This window comes from Nycticebus coucang, chromosome 10, assembly GCF_027406575.1.
Source record: "Nycticebus coucang isolate mNycCou1 chromosome 10, mNycCou1.pri, whole genome shotgun sequence".
Classification (NCBI taxonomy): domain Eukaryota; kingdom Metazoa; phylum Chordata; class Mammalia; order Primates; family Lorisidae; genus Nycticebus; species Nycticebus coucang.
In genome coordinates, this window is record NC_069789.1 from 91,534,382 (window position 1) to 91,550,015 (window position 15,634).

Genomic DNA, 15,634 nt, shown 5'->3' on the forward strand with positions numbered 1-15,634 from the left:
AAGACGTTTGCAGGTTTTGTCTCCCACAAAGGTTTAATAACCAGAATCCAGAGAGAACTCAAACGTATAAGTAAGAAAAGAACAAGTGATCCCATCGCAGACTGGGCAAGGAACTTGAAGAGAATCTTCTCTGAAGAAGACAGGCGCACGGCCTACAGACATATGAAAAAATGCTCATCATCTTTAATCATCAGAGAAATGCAAATCAAAACTACTTTGACATATCATCTAACTCCAGTAAGATTAGCCCATATCACAAAATCCCAAGACCAGAGATGTTGGCATGGATGTGGAGAAAAGGGAACACTTCTACACTGCTGGTGGGAATGCAAATTAAGACATTCCTTTGGGAAAGATGTTTGGAGAACACTTAGAGATCTAAAAATAGATCTGCCATTCAATCCTATAATTCCTCTACTAGGCATATATCCAGAAGACCAAAAATCACATCATAACAAAGATATTTGTAGCAGAATGTTTATTGCAGCCCAATTCATAATTGCTAAGTCATGGAAAAAGCTCAAGTGTCCATCGATCCACGAATGGATTAATAAATTGTGGTATATGTACACCATGGAATATTATGCAGCCTTAAAGAAAGATGGAGACTTTACCTCTTTCATGTTTACATGGATGGAGCTGGAACATATTCTTCTTAGTAAAGTATCTCAAGAATGGAAGAAAAAGTATCCAATGTACTCAGCCCTGCTATGAAACTAATTTATGGCTTTCATATGAAAGCTATAACCCAGTTATAACCTAAGAATATGGGGAAGGGGGAGAGGAAGGGAAAGGAGGGGGTAGGATGGGCGGAGGGAGGGTGATTGGTGGGATTACATGTACGGTGCATCTTACAAGGGTACATGTGAAACTTAGTAAATAATTGTCTTAACACAATAACTAAGAAAATGCCAGGAAGGCTATGTTAACCAGTGTGACGAAATATGTCAAATGGTCCATAAAACCAGTGTATGGTGCCCCATGATCGCTTTAATGTACACAGCTATGATTTAATAATAAAATTAAATTTAAAAAAAAGTCTATGACCAGGCACATATAGACTCAATAATAATTTACAACATATAATTTATTTTAACGTACAGGGTGTATATTCATACATATATAGGGAAAATGGGAAATTGTAGCTAAATGTACCTTTATTTATAAAACATTACAATATTTTATAAAATATTTTTTTGTTGATACTTAAAATAAAATATATAATATAAAATGTAAGTTTGTCTATTTCCTATGTGTGTCAACCTTTGGGACACCCTTTAGTATTACTGAAGCTATCGCTTACACATTATCTGAGTTGTAAACTTCTGATATATTTGCAGCATTCGACTTAAGAGTCTCAATGCCAACACAGATATAACTTCCCTGGCAAGGAAGGTGGTTGAAGAATGTAAACTCATTCATCCCTCAAAATTAAATGAGGTAGAACAGCTATTGTACTATCTGCAGAACCGCCGTGATTCATTGTCAGGAAAAGGTAGGTAGAATTCCTGGCTTTTGGTGCACAACCAGAGTTGTTTGATAATTTGTACTTTAGCTATTTGAGTTTTGGGGGGTTTTCTTATTTGTTTATTTGCTTGTTTGTTTATTTGTTTTCACCAGTTCTATAAAGGAATAAGCAAATGAAAGAATAAACATGTTTCCTTTCCTTCTACTAGAGTTTATATTAGAAACCTCTACATAAAATTATCTGATAATTTTTCATTTTGTGTATATATGTACACATATACTGAAATATGGAATAAAAAAGGAAATATGCCTATCATGCTGATGACACTAAAGGAATAGTACAGAATTTGAGGAAAAAAAACCTATTTTCTTTGCCCCAAGTAGTCTGATATTTTATAAAGTCTTTATTGATATATAATTTAAATGAATTTTTAAGGTGTTAGAAATATATATTATATGCTTTAGAGTCAGACTATCATTAAGATAAAACTTTTATTGGGTGGCGCCTGTGGCTCAGTGGGTAGGGCGCCAGCTACATATACCAAGGGTGGCGGGTTCAAACCGGGCCCTGGCCAAACTGCAACAAAAAATAGCTGGGCATTGTGGCTGGCACCTGTAGTCACAGCTACTCGGGAGGCTGAGGCAAGAGAATCGCAAGCCCAGGAGTTGGAGGTTGCTGTGAGCTATGTGACTCCTGGGTACTCTACCCAGAGTGATAAAGTGAGACTTTGTCTCTACAAAAAAATAAAAAGATAAAACTTTTATTAATTTTTCTTAGGAAAATACTATTATTTCATTTCTCAGTGTCTCCATTGTTGCTATTCTCTTATCTTCAATTCTCTCATAGAAAAACAAAGCCACGAATATATTAGATGTAAGAAAATGATTATTTATGGAAGACATTTTCAAACAATCTGAAGCAGAAATCAAAACAAAAACAGATATTTAAATAGAAAGTCATCTAATGATATTGAATTCTTAGTTTTCTCATTTCATGGTATGTACTAAGGTTACATATCTTTTAACACTGATGAATTCTAAATTATTTTAGACTACTTTAGATTATTCTAACAACAACAAAAATAACATAATTGCTCAAGTTTTGATTGGACTAAGTAGAAAAATATAAAAGAAAATTTTCTTTGGATCTTTTTCAAATTAATCATTCTCTCTCTAGCCACAACAAATGCCTTGTGCCTAATAGTTGTGAATATAGTATATAACACATATTATATGATTGTTGTATATTTGTTGAGGGAATTATATGATTGTAAATCAAAAATAGGCATTTTGAATTTGATTGCTTCCAATCACATAGCTGATACTCAGTGTGTACTATTCTTGCTAATTATTAATAAGTGGTAGCTATGTAGAAATGAAAATATCTAGAAAAATTTTTGTTTAACAAATATTTTATGTTAGAATATTCTTAAGATGTCTATAAATGATGAGAGAGCATCTTCAAATAATTTCAAAGTGAGCAATGTAAATCTGTGTGTACTTATTGTGGGTTGTTCCATGTAGTTAAAATTGATCTTTCCTAGTGCCAAATTAATATAATTCTGAAGGCATGTATAATAAAGCATCCTTAAATTAGTAAAAGCTCTTTCACTGAATTTTCAGGATAAGTCAGTTTTTTTTCCTCTGTCCCCAGAAGTAGATGACTATGAAACAATTTCCATGTCATCATATGTGGATAAAATAATTCAAATCAAGATTTTTCTCTATAGTTCAAGACATATGAAATACTTTACTATATTATAAACGTATTTTTAAAAACTATTCAATTTTCTTAGCTTTTAGCTTTTGCTTAGTATTCAATATTTCAAAACCAGAAACCTTACCCTGAAAGTAATTAAAACAAAACAATAATACTGTTTTTATTATGTGATTCATTACCTTAAATGATTTTTTTCCTTTGCTTAATTAAAACCACCACTGTCATAGTAAATTATTTGTTTTAGGCAAAGTTTAACTGTTGAGAATACACGACCTTATCTAGAATAGCTGCTATCCTCTGTAAATAATAAGGACTAATTCTATTATATGTATTTATTTTCAAATTTTAGAATTAAAATATTGATGCTATTAACTTACTTTAATGCACATGGATTGATGAAGTTTTTGAGCCAGATCACAAAAGTATTCTGATAGTGTCTTTTGTTAAAAAATGAAATTATGGGCTCAGCTCCTTTTGCTCAGTGGTTAGGGTGCCGGCTACATGCACTGATGCTGATGTGTTCGAACCCGGCCAGGGCCTGCTAAACAACAATGACAACAATAACAAAAAAACAGCTGGGCGTTGTAGCGGGCACCTGTAGTCCCAGCTACTGGGAGACTGAGGCAAGAGAATAATTTAAGTCCAAGAGTTTGAGGTTGTTGTGAGCTTTGACGCTACGGCACTCAACCAAGGGGGACATAGTGAGATTTTGTCTCAAAAAAAAGATGAAATTATGCCAACCTGAGCAAGAGCGAGCCCCCATCTTTAAAAATAGCTGGGTGTTGTGGTTGGGCGCCTATAGTCCCAGCTACTGGAGAGGCTGAGGCAATAGGATTACTTGAGCCCCAGAGTTTGAGGTTGCTGTGAGCTATAATGCCATGGCACTCTACCAAGGGCAACAAAGTGAAACTCTGTCTCAAAAAAAAAAGAAAAAGAAAGAAAGAAAGAAAAAGGAAATTATGCTATTAATAAAATAATTAAATGTAATAAGTGCTCAAAGTTTTGTTTAACATTTTTGGATATCTTTAATTTTGGGGGGAATAAGTGAGAATTAAATGAATTCACATTAAAACAGCAAATTAAAATTCAAATATTAAAAGATTCTCCTTTTAATGTATGATCTTAATTTTACTTGTTAAAAAGAATCAGTTAACAGGTATTCTTTATTTTAGCTTTTAAATGTACCAAAGTCATTTTAAATCCTTTTGCTTTGTTAATTTTCATTTCAGTTTTTATATTACTGAAGTCACTTTTTTTTTTTGCCTTATCGTTTTCTTATTCCCACTTTAAATTTGAATTAGGAAGGGAAAGAGATGATACTTAGAATAGTATTGCTTCTTGTTGACAAGTCTTGCTGTGTACCTTACATACCCCAAAAGTTAATCCAGGAGGAAATTGAAATTGCTACCCAGCATAACTTGGGGATTAGTTATAGATTTATTAACTTATACTCTCCTTGATATTTTCATTAGAACAGATGGATTATACGTGAGCCTTTTTGTACATTGGAAAAAAGATAGATTATTTGATAAACTATTTAGTTTTAATATCTCTTGTTTATCTAGAATTAAATTCAGCTACTGAAAATAAAAATTATCCAGAAACCCTAAAAACTAATTCTTCTTATTTAAAAAAAATCTTTTTATAGAGAAAAAAGAAAAATCAAGCAAGCCTAAAGATCCACCTCCTTTTGAAGGAATGGAGGTAAGAGTATATGTATTCTGTTCTAACAGACTAGCAGTCTCTAACCTTTTGATACCAGGGACTGGTTTCATTTCACAATTTTTCCATGAACCCGGGTAGAAGGTGGGAAGGAGGGTCAGTGGAGCTCTGTGGCTGGGCTCCTAACAGGTGTTTAGCCTTGGGGACTGCAGCATAAAGAACTGATTCTAAGGGATTGGCTTTTACTGTCAGTAATGTACACAACCACATTAATTGGATATGGAATTTTTAAAAAATTATTGAACTTAGACCTAAAAATTAGAGAATCAGTATTTAATTGATAAAGGCAATTGTACTTTCTAGATGATCTATTTTGATCAACAATCGACCAAACTGTTTTAAATATTTTTATTGTAATGTTTTGAAATATTGTTGAATCCATTATAGTAGATACAGAATTATTTATATTACATTTAAGATATTTATATTTACAGCCAATTTTTAGACTTTGCATACATCCCATTTTGTCATATGGTTCTACATCGGAGTCCTAGTACTCAAAGGTCTAAAATTTTCCTATCCAAAAAGATGGCTACTATGAGTTCTTTGGAAATTTGTTTGTCCTTATAAAGGGTTTATTGTGGACGGAATATCATTTCTTTGACCGTGGACCTGTCGAGCATTGTCAACTACTTCCTGCCTTTTCCTTTGTTTCAGATTGATGAAGTTGCTAACATTAACGACATGGATGAATACATTGAGTTATTATATGAAGATATTCCTGACAAGGTTCGGGGTTCTGCTTTGATCTTGCAGCTTGCTCGAAATCCTGATAACTTGGAAGAACTGCTATTGAATGGTGATTTATAACTATAAATATTAAAAATAGAAAAATTATTATGAAACATTTAAAATTTTTTATAATAGAAGAATAAGCTTAAAATTATTTATACCAAACTTAGGAATGCATATATTTTGTAGCTCTTCATTGCCTTCCTTCTTCTTCATACTTATTTTTTTTATCCCTTCCCCACCCCCTTCTTCATATTTCTTAACATGAAAGTATGCATTTAAATATTCTCTAGAGAACTCACAAACCATTTGATTTTAACAAGGAAAATCAAGCATTAATAGTAATGTATCTTTCTTCTACTATGGAAAAGTTTTTATACTTTCAATTAAGATACAAGATCAAACTTTTGACAATTGTGCAAGTATGTATACCTTTTTTTTTTTTTTTTAGAGACAGGGTCTCACTCTATTGCCCTTGGTCCAACTCCTGGGCTCAGGCGTTTCTCCTGCCTCAGTCTCCCAGCACAACGCCCGGCTATTTTTTTGTTGTTGCAATTTGGCCAGGGCCAGGTTCAAACCCACCACCCTCGGTATATGTGGCCAACGCCCTACCCACTGAGCCACAGGCACCACCCTGTATACCATGTTTTTATTAAATTGAGTTCCAGTGTTAGTTTTTCTCAGCACAGCAAAAGCTATTAATCTTTATCATTTCATTTAGATTTAATTTGACATCATTTGCTTCACTAGAAGTGCTTGGTAGTAAAAGAAAAAGGTGATATAATATTCTTAAACTCTTTTCCCAGTATTACCACTATAGAATTATTTTAAATGCATCATTTTCTGGTCATACTTTTGCTAAATATAACATAAAAGATGTCATTACTGTGTGATTTGTGTCATATGAGAGAAAATTCCTTTTGATGGTCTCCAAATTGCTTTTTGGAGAGCTAGAGTATAGCTCTCCTCTAGCTGTACAAACCAGTAGTTTGTAGCTTGGAGCATATACCCAGAGAGCTATAGGATAATACCGAAATTCCAATTAGGAAGTTTTTATATTTTAAGTATTTTAAAAATATAGAACTATGTAAAAATATATTATTTTAAAAGAATTAGATTATTACAGGTAGAATCCCCATTATGCTCTGTTATGGGTTTGGAGTATATTCTTCCACATTTTTTTCATACTTTCTTATATATGTATGTGCAGATTTTTTTCTGTATTAAATATGCTTTATGTGAATCTTTATATAAATAGTATAACACTTCTTGTTTTTCTTTCTTACAGTAGTGTTCATGGGAACATATAAACACAGTGTTTAAGCTACTTTTGATTATTGTACTTTATGAAGTTATACATATTCTTTAGCCATATCTTTGTCAATGGTTATTAGATTGTTTCTGCATTTTTTTCAGTAGGAAACAATGAACACCTCTGTACATACATATTACATGCACAAACAAGGATTCGTTAAGGTCTTTACACAGAAATGAAGGTCATACAGAAATGAAGGTCATAATGTCTTAAGGAATATTGCCAAATTGCCCTCTGAAATAGTTGTGCCACTGTATCCTCATACCAATGAAATATGAAAGTATCAGGCTTTTAAATTTTTGTCATTGTGTTGTTGGTAATAATATCTCCTTATTTTAAATTCAATTTACCTGATTTCTAATGAATTTTTTTCTCATGTTACTAGACTTTTGAAATTCTTACACTGTAAAGTTTGTATTCATATCTTAAATATTATGTATATATGTACATTCATGCATAATATATATAATTTTCACTTCTTGAATATTTATTTTCTGAACCCTCAATCTTTTTGTATGTATTTAAAATTTTTTTTTCCTCCATCAGTTGGTCTTTTTTTTTGCATAATACATCTTTTTCCATCCCTTTTACCTTATTTGTGTCTTTGAATCTAAAGTGTTGCTGTTTTAGATGGTATATGATTGGATAATGGAGGTTTTTAAATTCACTTTTATCCTTCAGATTGTTTAGTCAGTTTCACAATAATGTAATTACTTGAAGGTAGGATTTACATATAGCATTTTATATTAGTTTTTTGTATGTCTGTTACCTTTTCTGTTCTTTTTTGCCTTCTTTTGTGCAAAATTAATATTGTCTAGTTTATATCATCTGTATTTTCCAGTAATCCCATTGTTGTTCTTTAACGATATTTTCCTTAGTTATTTTCCAAGTGAGATTATAATTAACAATTTAAAACAATCTTGTTCCAATTAATACCACCTTCAATTTAACAGCATGCAAAAATTTTGTTTTAATATACCTTTCCTCCTTCCTCACTCATCTGTATGGTTATAGTTACACAAATTACATCTGTATGTTATAAGCTTATTGTTATAACATGTATTATACATTTATATATATTTATATAACAATTATTGCTACATGTATCATTCTTATAAATCAGGTAGAAGAAAAGACTACAATCAGAAATATTGTTTTTTTGTCTTTTTTATTTACCTACATAGTTACCTTTGCTGGTGTCCTTTATTTCATGGTGTGGATTTAAGTTACTGTAGTGTCCTTTGATTTCAGCCTGAAGAATTCTGTATAGAATTTTGTATAGAAAAGGTCTGCTAGCAAGAAATTCTCGAATTTTTGTCTACCTGGAAATAATTTAATTTTCCTTAGTTTTCAAAGGACAGTTTTGCTGATATAGAATTCTTCCTTGAAAAGAATTTTTTTAGCACTTTTTAAATCACTATTAATATGGTAGTACTTTTCTTCAGCAGGTTGAATATATGGCCCCACTGCCTTCATGTCTCCAGGGTTTCTGATGTGAAATCGGGTGCTGCTCTTATTGAGGAACCCATATTCACATTACGTGTTAAGTTGCTTTTCTCTTGCTGCTTTCCACATTCTCTTTGCCTTTCACTTTGGCCAGTTTGACTATAATGTGTTTTAATAGCTTTAAGTTTATCTTACTTAGAGTTTAACTGAGCATCTTGGAGGTGCAGATTAATATTTTTCATTAAACCTAGGAAATTTTTGATCATTAAAGATGCTTCTTGATTTATGATGAGGTTATATCCCAATAAACCCATCACAAGTTTAAAAATACTATAATCAAATTTTCATTTAATACTTACACTAAACCCATTATAAAGCAAAAATGGTTAAGTCACACCATTATTAAGTCGGAGATTATCTGTATTTCATTAAATATTTATTCTGCCCTTTCCTCTCTCTCTCTTTATATATGTGTTATTACTATGCTTGATGGTACCTCACAGCTCTTTAAAATCCTGTCCATTTTTCTTTGTTCTTTTCCTTTCTGTTCTTTCAGATTATATCATCTCTATTGACCTATCATTTATTTCATTTATTTATTTTCTAGTTCACATTTGTTGTTGAGACCCTCCAGTGAATTTTTTATTTCAGTTATTGTACTTCTCACCTAAGCAATTTCTATCTGAATTTCATTATAATTCATATCTATAGATACTCTTTGGTGAAACATCATTTTCATAGCCTTGTATATTGTCCTTTAATTTCTTAATATCCTTTCCTTCAGTTCATTGAATGTGTTTATAATAGCACATTTAAAATCTTTGACTCATAAATTCAACCTCCAAGCTTCTTCATGGACAGTGTCTATTGACTGCTTTATTTCCTCAGTGTGGGCCATTTCCTTTCTATTTCTTTGTATGACTCATTATTTTTGTTGTTGAAATGATATCATGTGGCAGCTCTGAAAATCAAATTCGCATTGTCCCAGGACTTATTCTTGATGCTGTTTATTTGTTTTGTGAGTTTCCTGGATTAATTCTATGAAGTCTATATCCATTGTGAGGCCACTGAAGTCTCTGCTCAGTTAGCTTAGTGGTCAGCTGATGATTGGATGGATATTTACTTAAATGCCTAATAATAAGTCTCTCAACTTTTGCTGAGGGACTCAATGTGTATGTTAGGGCATGTCTTTAATGCTCAAGCTTGAAGTTTGCAAGCTTTAGCTTTCAATTCCTGCTTGCACATTGCCTCAAATGCAGATAGACATGAAAGCTTAGAACTGTCTGAGGTCTTTCCCTAGCACACACACATCTCTGTACCTATATGTGGCCTCCTAAAGTCCCAGGAATATATTTGAGCTTTTCAAAGCCCCTGTGAATAGCTCATTTCTCAGTTTTTCTTTTTCAAGGTTTTTGGTCAACCTTTTGTTAACCTCAACTGGTAAGGCTGCCTCAGTCAGTTATGGTGGTGTCACCAGTAGTTTTCAACAAATACCTTGATTATAAAGCTGTTTGCACAAGCAATCTCTGAGTCAGGTCAAATAAAAATGAATTCTGAAGATGGGAGCTATTAATCATACATCCAGGTAGGTAACAACAGTTCTCTGGCATGGGGCTTTAGGGGAGCTTTAGATGCTTCTGCCCCCTACAGCCGTTGCCAGGCTGCTGGTTTGGACAGATACCCTTGTGATGCTATGGTTTTTAAGTCTACTGCAGCGTCGTACAGAGGGATGTGCTTAGAGCAAGTTGAAATGTTACAGAGCTCACTATTCTTATAAAGATTTGGCCATTTCTCTTGAACAAACACTCTGAATTGTTGTTAGCTTTTAGTTAATTCCCACAGTTCTAAAAAAGTAGTTTTTTTTTATTTTTATCAGTCACTCATCTACACAGTGGTGGGTTTTTGGAGGTCCTTACTCTGCCAAGTATTCCAAAAATACTTGGCCCTGGAATTCATTCTTGTGAAAGATGGGAGGTTAGAGATGTAATTTTACTCTCTTCCCCATTGGATAGCCAGTTATTCCTTCCTAGTTAGTGAGTACTACTTCCATTCCCAAGTATTTGAAATGTCTTTTCTACTATATGCTTGCCATTCTTTTATTGAATACACACTTCTTAAAAATTTGTTCTGTGGCAGGTACTATTCCATTGGAGTATCATAATTGATGATTTCCATATCCAAACTTTACAGTGTGTTATTTTGTTTTCTTTTGTTTTGTTTTGTATATTGACTAGAGCTTTAGAATATGTAAGAGAAATGCTCCAAGTTGCTTCCCTCCCCACCCCCCAGTTGCCTTTGCTTGTCTTGAATATTTGTGTTCTGTGCCATTTTGAGATCATTTTCTTTTATCTTTGAAAAAACTTGATGGGATTTTGATTTGATTGTAAACAATTTATAAGTTAATTTGGGCTGTCTTTGACCTTTTATAAAGTTTATATTTTATTGTAGTTATTTCTGAATAAGCTTTTTACAGTTCCTATTACTTATTTTTAGTGAGACATTTCTGTAAACAAAAGCAGAAAAATGAAATAAAATTTTGCAAATAGGTTACTAAACCTATGCCTGATTAATGACATTGTATAAGAATATATCTGTGTAAAATAGTATTTTAAGAAATAATATTTTCTCTGAATTATAATGATAAAATGCCTTTGAGAATTACTGGATCGAGCAAAGTTAAGCCAGATTGTTTATCAGGGAGGACTTTTTGGAGCATAGACGTGTTAATGTGCATTGCATACTTGTTTGACTCCAAAATAATTTTGTTAAAAGCTTACATGATTCTAGTGCCTTACATTGTGAATGTGAATAATATCATGTTTTTCAGTTTGCTAAGAAATTTATCAATAACTGGATTTATAACTAAAATAGCTGATTCTTGTTTCATGATCTGAATGACCAGAAAGCTCAAGTATGGAATATTTTCGGGCAGTGCCTGTGGCTCAAGGAGTAGGGCACCGGTCCCATATGCCCGAGGTGGCGGGTTCAAACCCAGCCCCGGCCAAAAGAAAAAAAAAAAAAGTATGGAACATTTTCATAAATACTGATGATGCAGTTCATGAAGTACAATAGATCCCAAGTACCTATTAGAGACAATTATGATTTCTATATTTTAACATTCAGACATTTTATTTATTTTTATTTTTTTTTCTTCTTTTTTTTTTTTTTATTGTTGGGGATTCATTGAGGGTACAATAAGCCAGTTACACTGATTGCAATTGTTAGGTAAAGTCCCTCTTGCAATCATGTCTTGCCCCCATAAAGTGTGACACACACTAAGGCCCCACCCTCCTCCCTCCATCCCTCTTTCTGCTTCCCCCCCCCATAACCTTAATTGTCAGACATTTTATTTTAATTAAAACTTGGTAGGGCGGCGCCTATGGCTCAGTCCGTAAGGCGCCAGCCCCATATACCGAGGGTGGCGGGTTCAAACCCAGCCCCGGCCAAACTGCAACCAAAAATAGCCGGGCGTTGTGGCGGGCGCCTGTAGTCCCAGCTACTCGGGAGGCTGAGGCAAAAGAATTGCTTAAGCCCAGGAGTTGGAGGTTGCTGTGAGCTGTGTGAGGCCACGGCACTCTACCGAGGGCCATAAAGTGAGACTCTGTCTCTACAAAAAAAAAAAAAAAAAAAGACTTGGTAAGCCATATACCAATATTGATTTGAAAACAAATTACTTTATATTAACTTTATATGTTAATTTTCATTAATCAATTCATTAACTTTCCTCATGATAAAAATAAAGCAGATATATGAAAGATTTGTTTTATTTATTCTACTGGCATAAATTTAATGTGGCAGTGAAATATTAGGCTTATTTTTCTGTGTATAAATTTTATCTAGATATTAATTTACTTTAATGGGGCTAGTGTTTACTAAATTGTTCATTTTGTCTATGCTCATTCTAATATTTTTCTATTATAAAATACATTAAATCAGATGTTAAAAAAGAAAAAAAAAGAGTACCACAGTAGTATCTTTACAAATGGAAATGCAAATTAAGAAGTGAATGGCTTTTTTATTATTTTATCGTCACCTATTATTGATTTTACAGGTAGCTTTCCGTATTGGAAAGAAGCACCCTACTTTTTTGTCCTAAGTTTATCTTAGCTTTGTTATTTATTAATAGACATTTAAAACCAATCAACCTTTATACCAGAGGAAAGGAGGGTTATCATTTTTGTACATCTCCTTTTTCTTTAGAAACTGCCCTTGGTGCATTAGCACGAGTCCTGAGAGAAGACTGGAAGCAAAGTGTTGAGTTAGCTACAAACATAATTTACATCTTTTTTTGCTTTTCCAGGTAAGTATAAAAATTATGAAATAAAAGAACTCTCTTTCTCTTGCTCTCTGTGTGTATTATTGGTTTAGTTTGTAAATCATTTGTTCTCTCAGTGTTGCAGTGTTTCTGCCTAGCTCTGCCTCTGAATTCTTGTTCCTGTGTCCTGTTTTCTGTCTGCCCTCTGTTAGTCTGTCTTTCATTCAGTCTGCATTCACCCATGCATGCAATAGAATGACTCATAATTTAGGAGTATGGGCTCTGCAAGTATATTATGTGTATTTGAATCCAAGCCCTACTGTTTATTAACTTATCTTGTTTACATTACTTAACTTCTCTATGTCTCAATTTCCTCACATGTAAAATTTGGATATTTAATAGTGGCACCTCCTTTGAATAGTTTTTAGGGTTAAATGAATTAAGAGTTAAAATGCTTAGAATAAATACTGACCCTGAATAAATGCTCATTAAATATTATTATTATATATACACATAGGTTTGTACAAAACATACCTGTTATATATTCATATTTATTATGTATACACCTATATTCTTACAGAAGATGTTACTGAGACATTGTGAAAAGCTTCTAGCCAATTTGTAGTTTGCTACAAATCTAGTTGCTTCTACTCTAAAAATGTGCTAGCATTACCAAATAAATATGTATTAAATAAATACTTGGATGAATGAATTGTTTAGGAAACATACGTAAAACCTGATTACTACTACTTTACTAGTTTGTTCTCTGACGTCAGTTTTATACAATTAATAAAATATATGTCTGATATTGTTACCTTATTAGTTTTGTTAGTAATCAAAAATTTATTTTGATACTGAGTAGTTGATATGTGGCTAATTATTTTTTAAAAGTATCTAATTTATAACTTCTTTAAAATAATTATATTTCAGGTAAGGATAGTATGTTAAAACGTATTTAAAGTAATCTTGTAATTTCAAATATGCTGTGTCTATATTCACTTATTGAAATATGTATATAAAATTTATTTTCTACATGATTTATATCAGTATTTGCTGGAAACAAATTTCCTGTACCCATGAAATGTATTCATTTAAATATATGTTAAAATCTCCTCTTTGAAGCTTTTCTCAGTTTCATGGACTTATCACTCATTATAAAATTGGAGCTCTCTGTATGAATATTATTGATCATGAGTTAAAAAGACACGAGCTTTGGCAAGAAGAACTTTCTAAGAAGAAAAAAGCTGATATCCTTTTAGAGTGGCATTTAGACCCTCCATTGTTTGTTGCTGTGAACTTCCTATGGATATGAGATGGTTTTGTTATTTTCATTTTTTGTTTAATTGCTGATTAATTACTTGGAAACAATGTAAGAGTATGTTGAATGTCAAGAAGTAGATTGAAATTATCCAAATGAAGATAGTTTGACATAGACTTTTTGTCTTTTCACAACTTTGATTAGTTAATGAGGTAGAAGGAGGAGGTAATAAAGATGCTGGATGTACGATAGGAGATTCTGTAAGTAGCTACACCATTATGTTCACTGAGATTCTTTGGTTAGTTGAAGCCTGGCTCACTACTATTTATATACTTCTTTGAGTACTAAGATGACTTTGATTGGAATGAGTATAAAGTTGGTAATAAATTTAGTTTAAAGTTCTATTTTTTTTTTCTTTTGCAGTGTTTTTTTTTTTTGGCCGGGGCTGGGGTTTGAACCCACCACCTCCCGTATATGGGGCTGCCGCCCTACTCCTTTGAGCCACAGGTGCCGCCTAAAGTTCTATTTTTTTTTTATTGAAAAAAAATTTTAATACAAATTGAAAGGCCTACAGAATGATAGAACCTGTGAAAAGCCTTTAGAAATTATCTCTTAACCTGTCCTACAACAGAAAATATTTTCTCCAACTTCCCTGACAAATGGTTATATAGGCTATATTATAGAACAAGGATGTTCTTTTCAACATCACATTTTTTTTCTGATATTCAAGATTTTTATCACATTGCTTCTATAATGTAATTCTTTTTTTTAAACCTAATTTATTCATCTTTATGTAGATTTTTTTTTGCTTAGGGTTTTAAATTTAATGAATAAATAGTAGAAAAAGCAGAATTTTTACTTTGTCATGTACATATACATTTGATATATATTCACATATATAATACATATATAAATTCATAAATATGTTACATATTTATATGTGAAAATGCATATATGTGAGGTTTTTTTTGGTTTCTATAGATACACACATACACACTCTCACACACAGATTAAACACTTTCTATGTATTATACAAATTGTGTAGCGAGGAAAGAGCTAGCTAGAGCTTCAATATATTTAAAAGTAGTTTGTTCTCTTGTGAAGCTAAAACATGTTATTCTTTTATTGTGTTTATATTATAATTTTATACTTTTAATATAGCACTTGTTAAGCTAATTTGAAATTCCCTTTAGACTCTACCTAATTTATGTCAAACACAAGATTAGTAAGACTTTAAAATTTTATGGTTTTACTCTTATTTTGGTAAACATAGAGGCATCACAGAAATGGTGATCATAATTAATCTTGAAACAAAGAACACAGCTAGAAATAATGACTTAAATAATGACTCTGTAACTTAATTCTTGATTTTTTTTAGATCGAAGGTCCTAGCCTATTTATCACTGTCTTGACATGTTTATGGTTTCCATATTAATAAGCCATGTGGATAACTAACTTTCTTTTGAACATGTATATTGATGTCCTTTAAAAAGTGAAAACATTTTCTGTTGTACAGAATGTCATATGTTTTTTAACTCCTTTTCATAGAAAAAGATAACTCAATTCTTACATTAATTTTGGCTTCTACAGACCTTAAGGTTTAAATTTTATCTATGCTGTATCGATACATAAATTAATCCTGGGTATTCTGTACAGAATCTCTCAGACTTTTATTGTTGTCATTTGGAACTCTAGGACACCAGAAAATGCACACCTACT

At 32.2% G+C, this 15,634-nt stretch overlaps 1 protein-coding gene across 5 annotated transcripts in view; it reads left to right on the plus strand.

The window, feature by feature from the left end:
- Window positions 1-15,634, plus strand: part of KIFAP3 (kinesin associated protein 3) — a 157,231-nt gene that overhangs the window by 31,384 nt on the left and 110,213 nt on the right. For all 5 annotated transcript variants that reach the window (XM_053606013.1, XM_053606014.1, XM_053606016.1 and 2 more), the window contains exons 3-7: window positions 1,341-1,495; window positions 4,836-4,891; window positions 5,567-5,708; window positions 12,603-12,702; window positions 13,780-13,904. In XM_053606013.1, coding sequence (XP_053461988.1) covers window positions 1,341-1,495; window positions 4,836-4,891; window positions 5,567-5,708; window positions 12,603-12,702; window positions 13,780-13,904 — 578 coding nt within the window. The remainder of the gene's footprint in view (window positions 1-1,340; window positions 1,496-4,835; window positions 4,892-5,566; window positions 5,709-12,602; window positions 12,703-13,779; window positions 13,905-15,634) is intronic.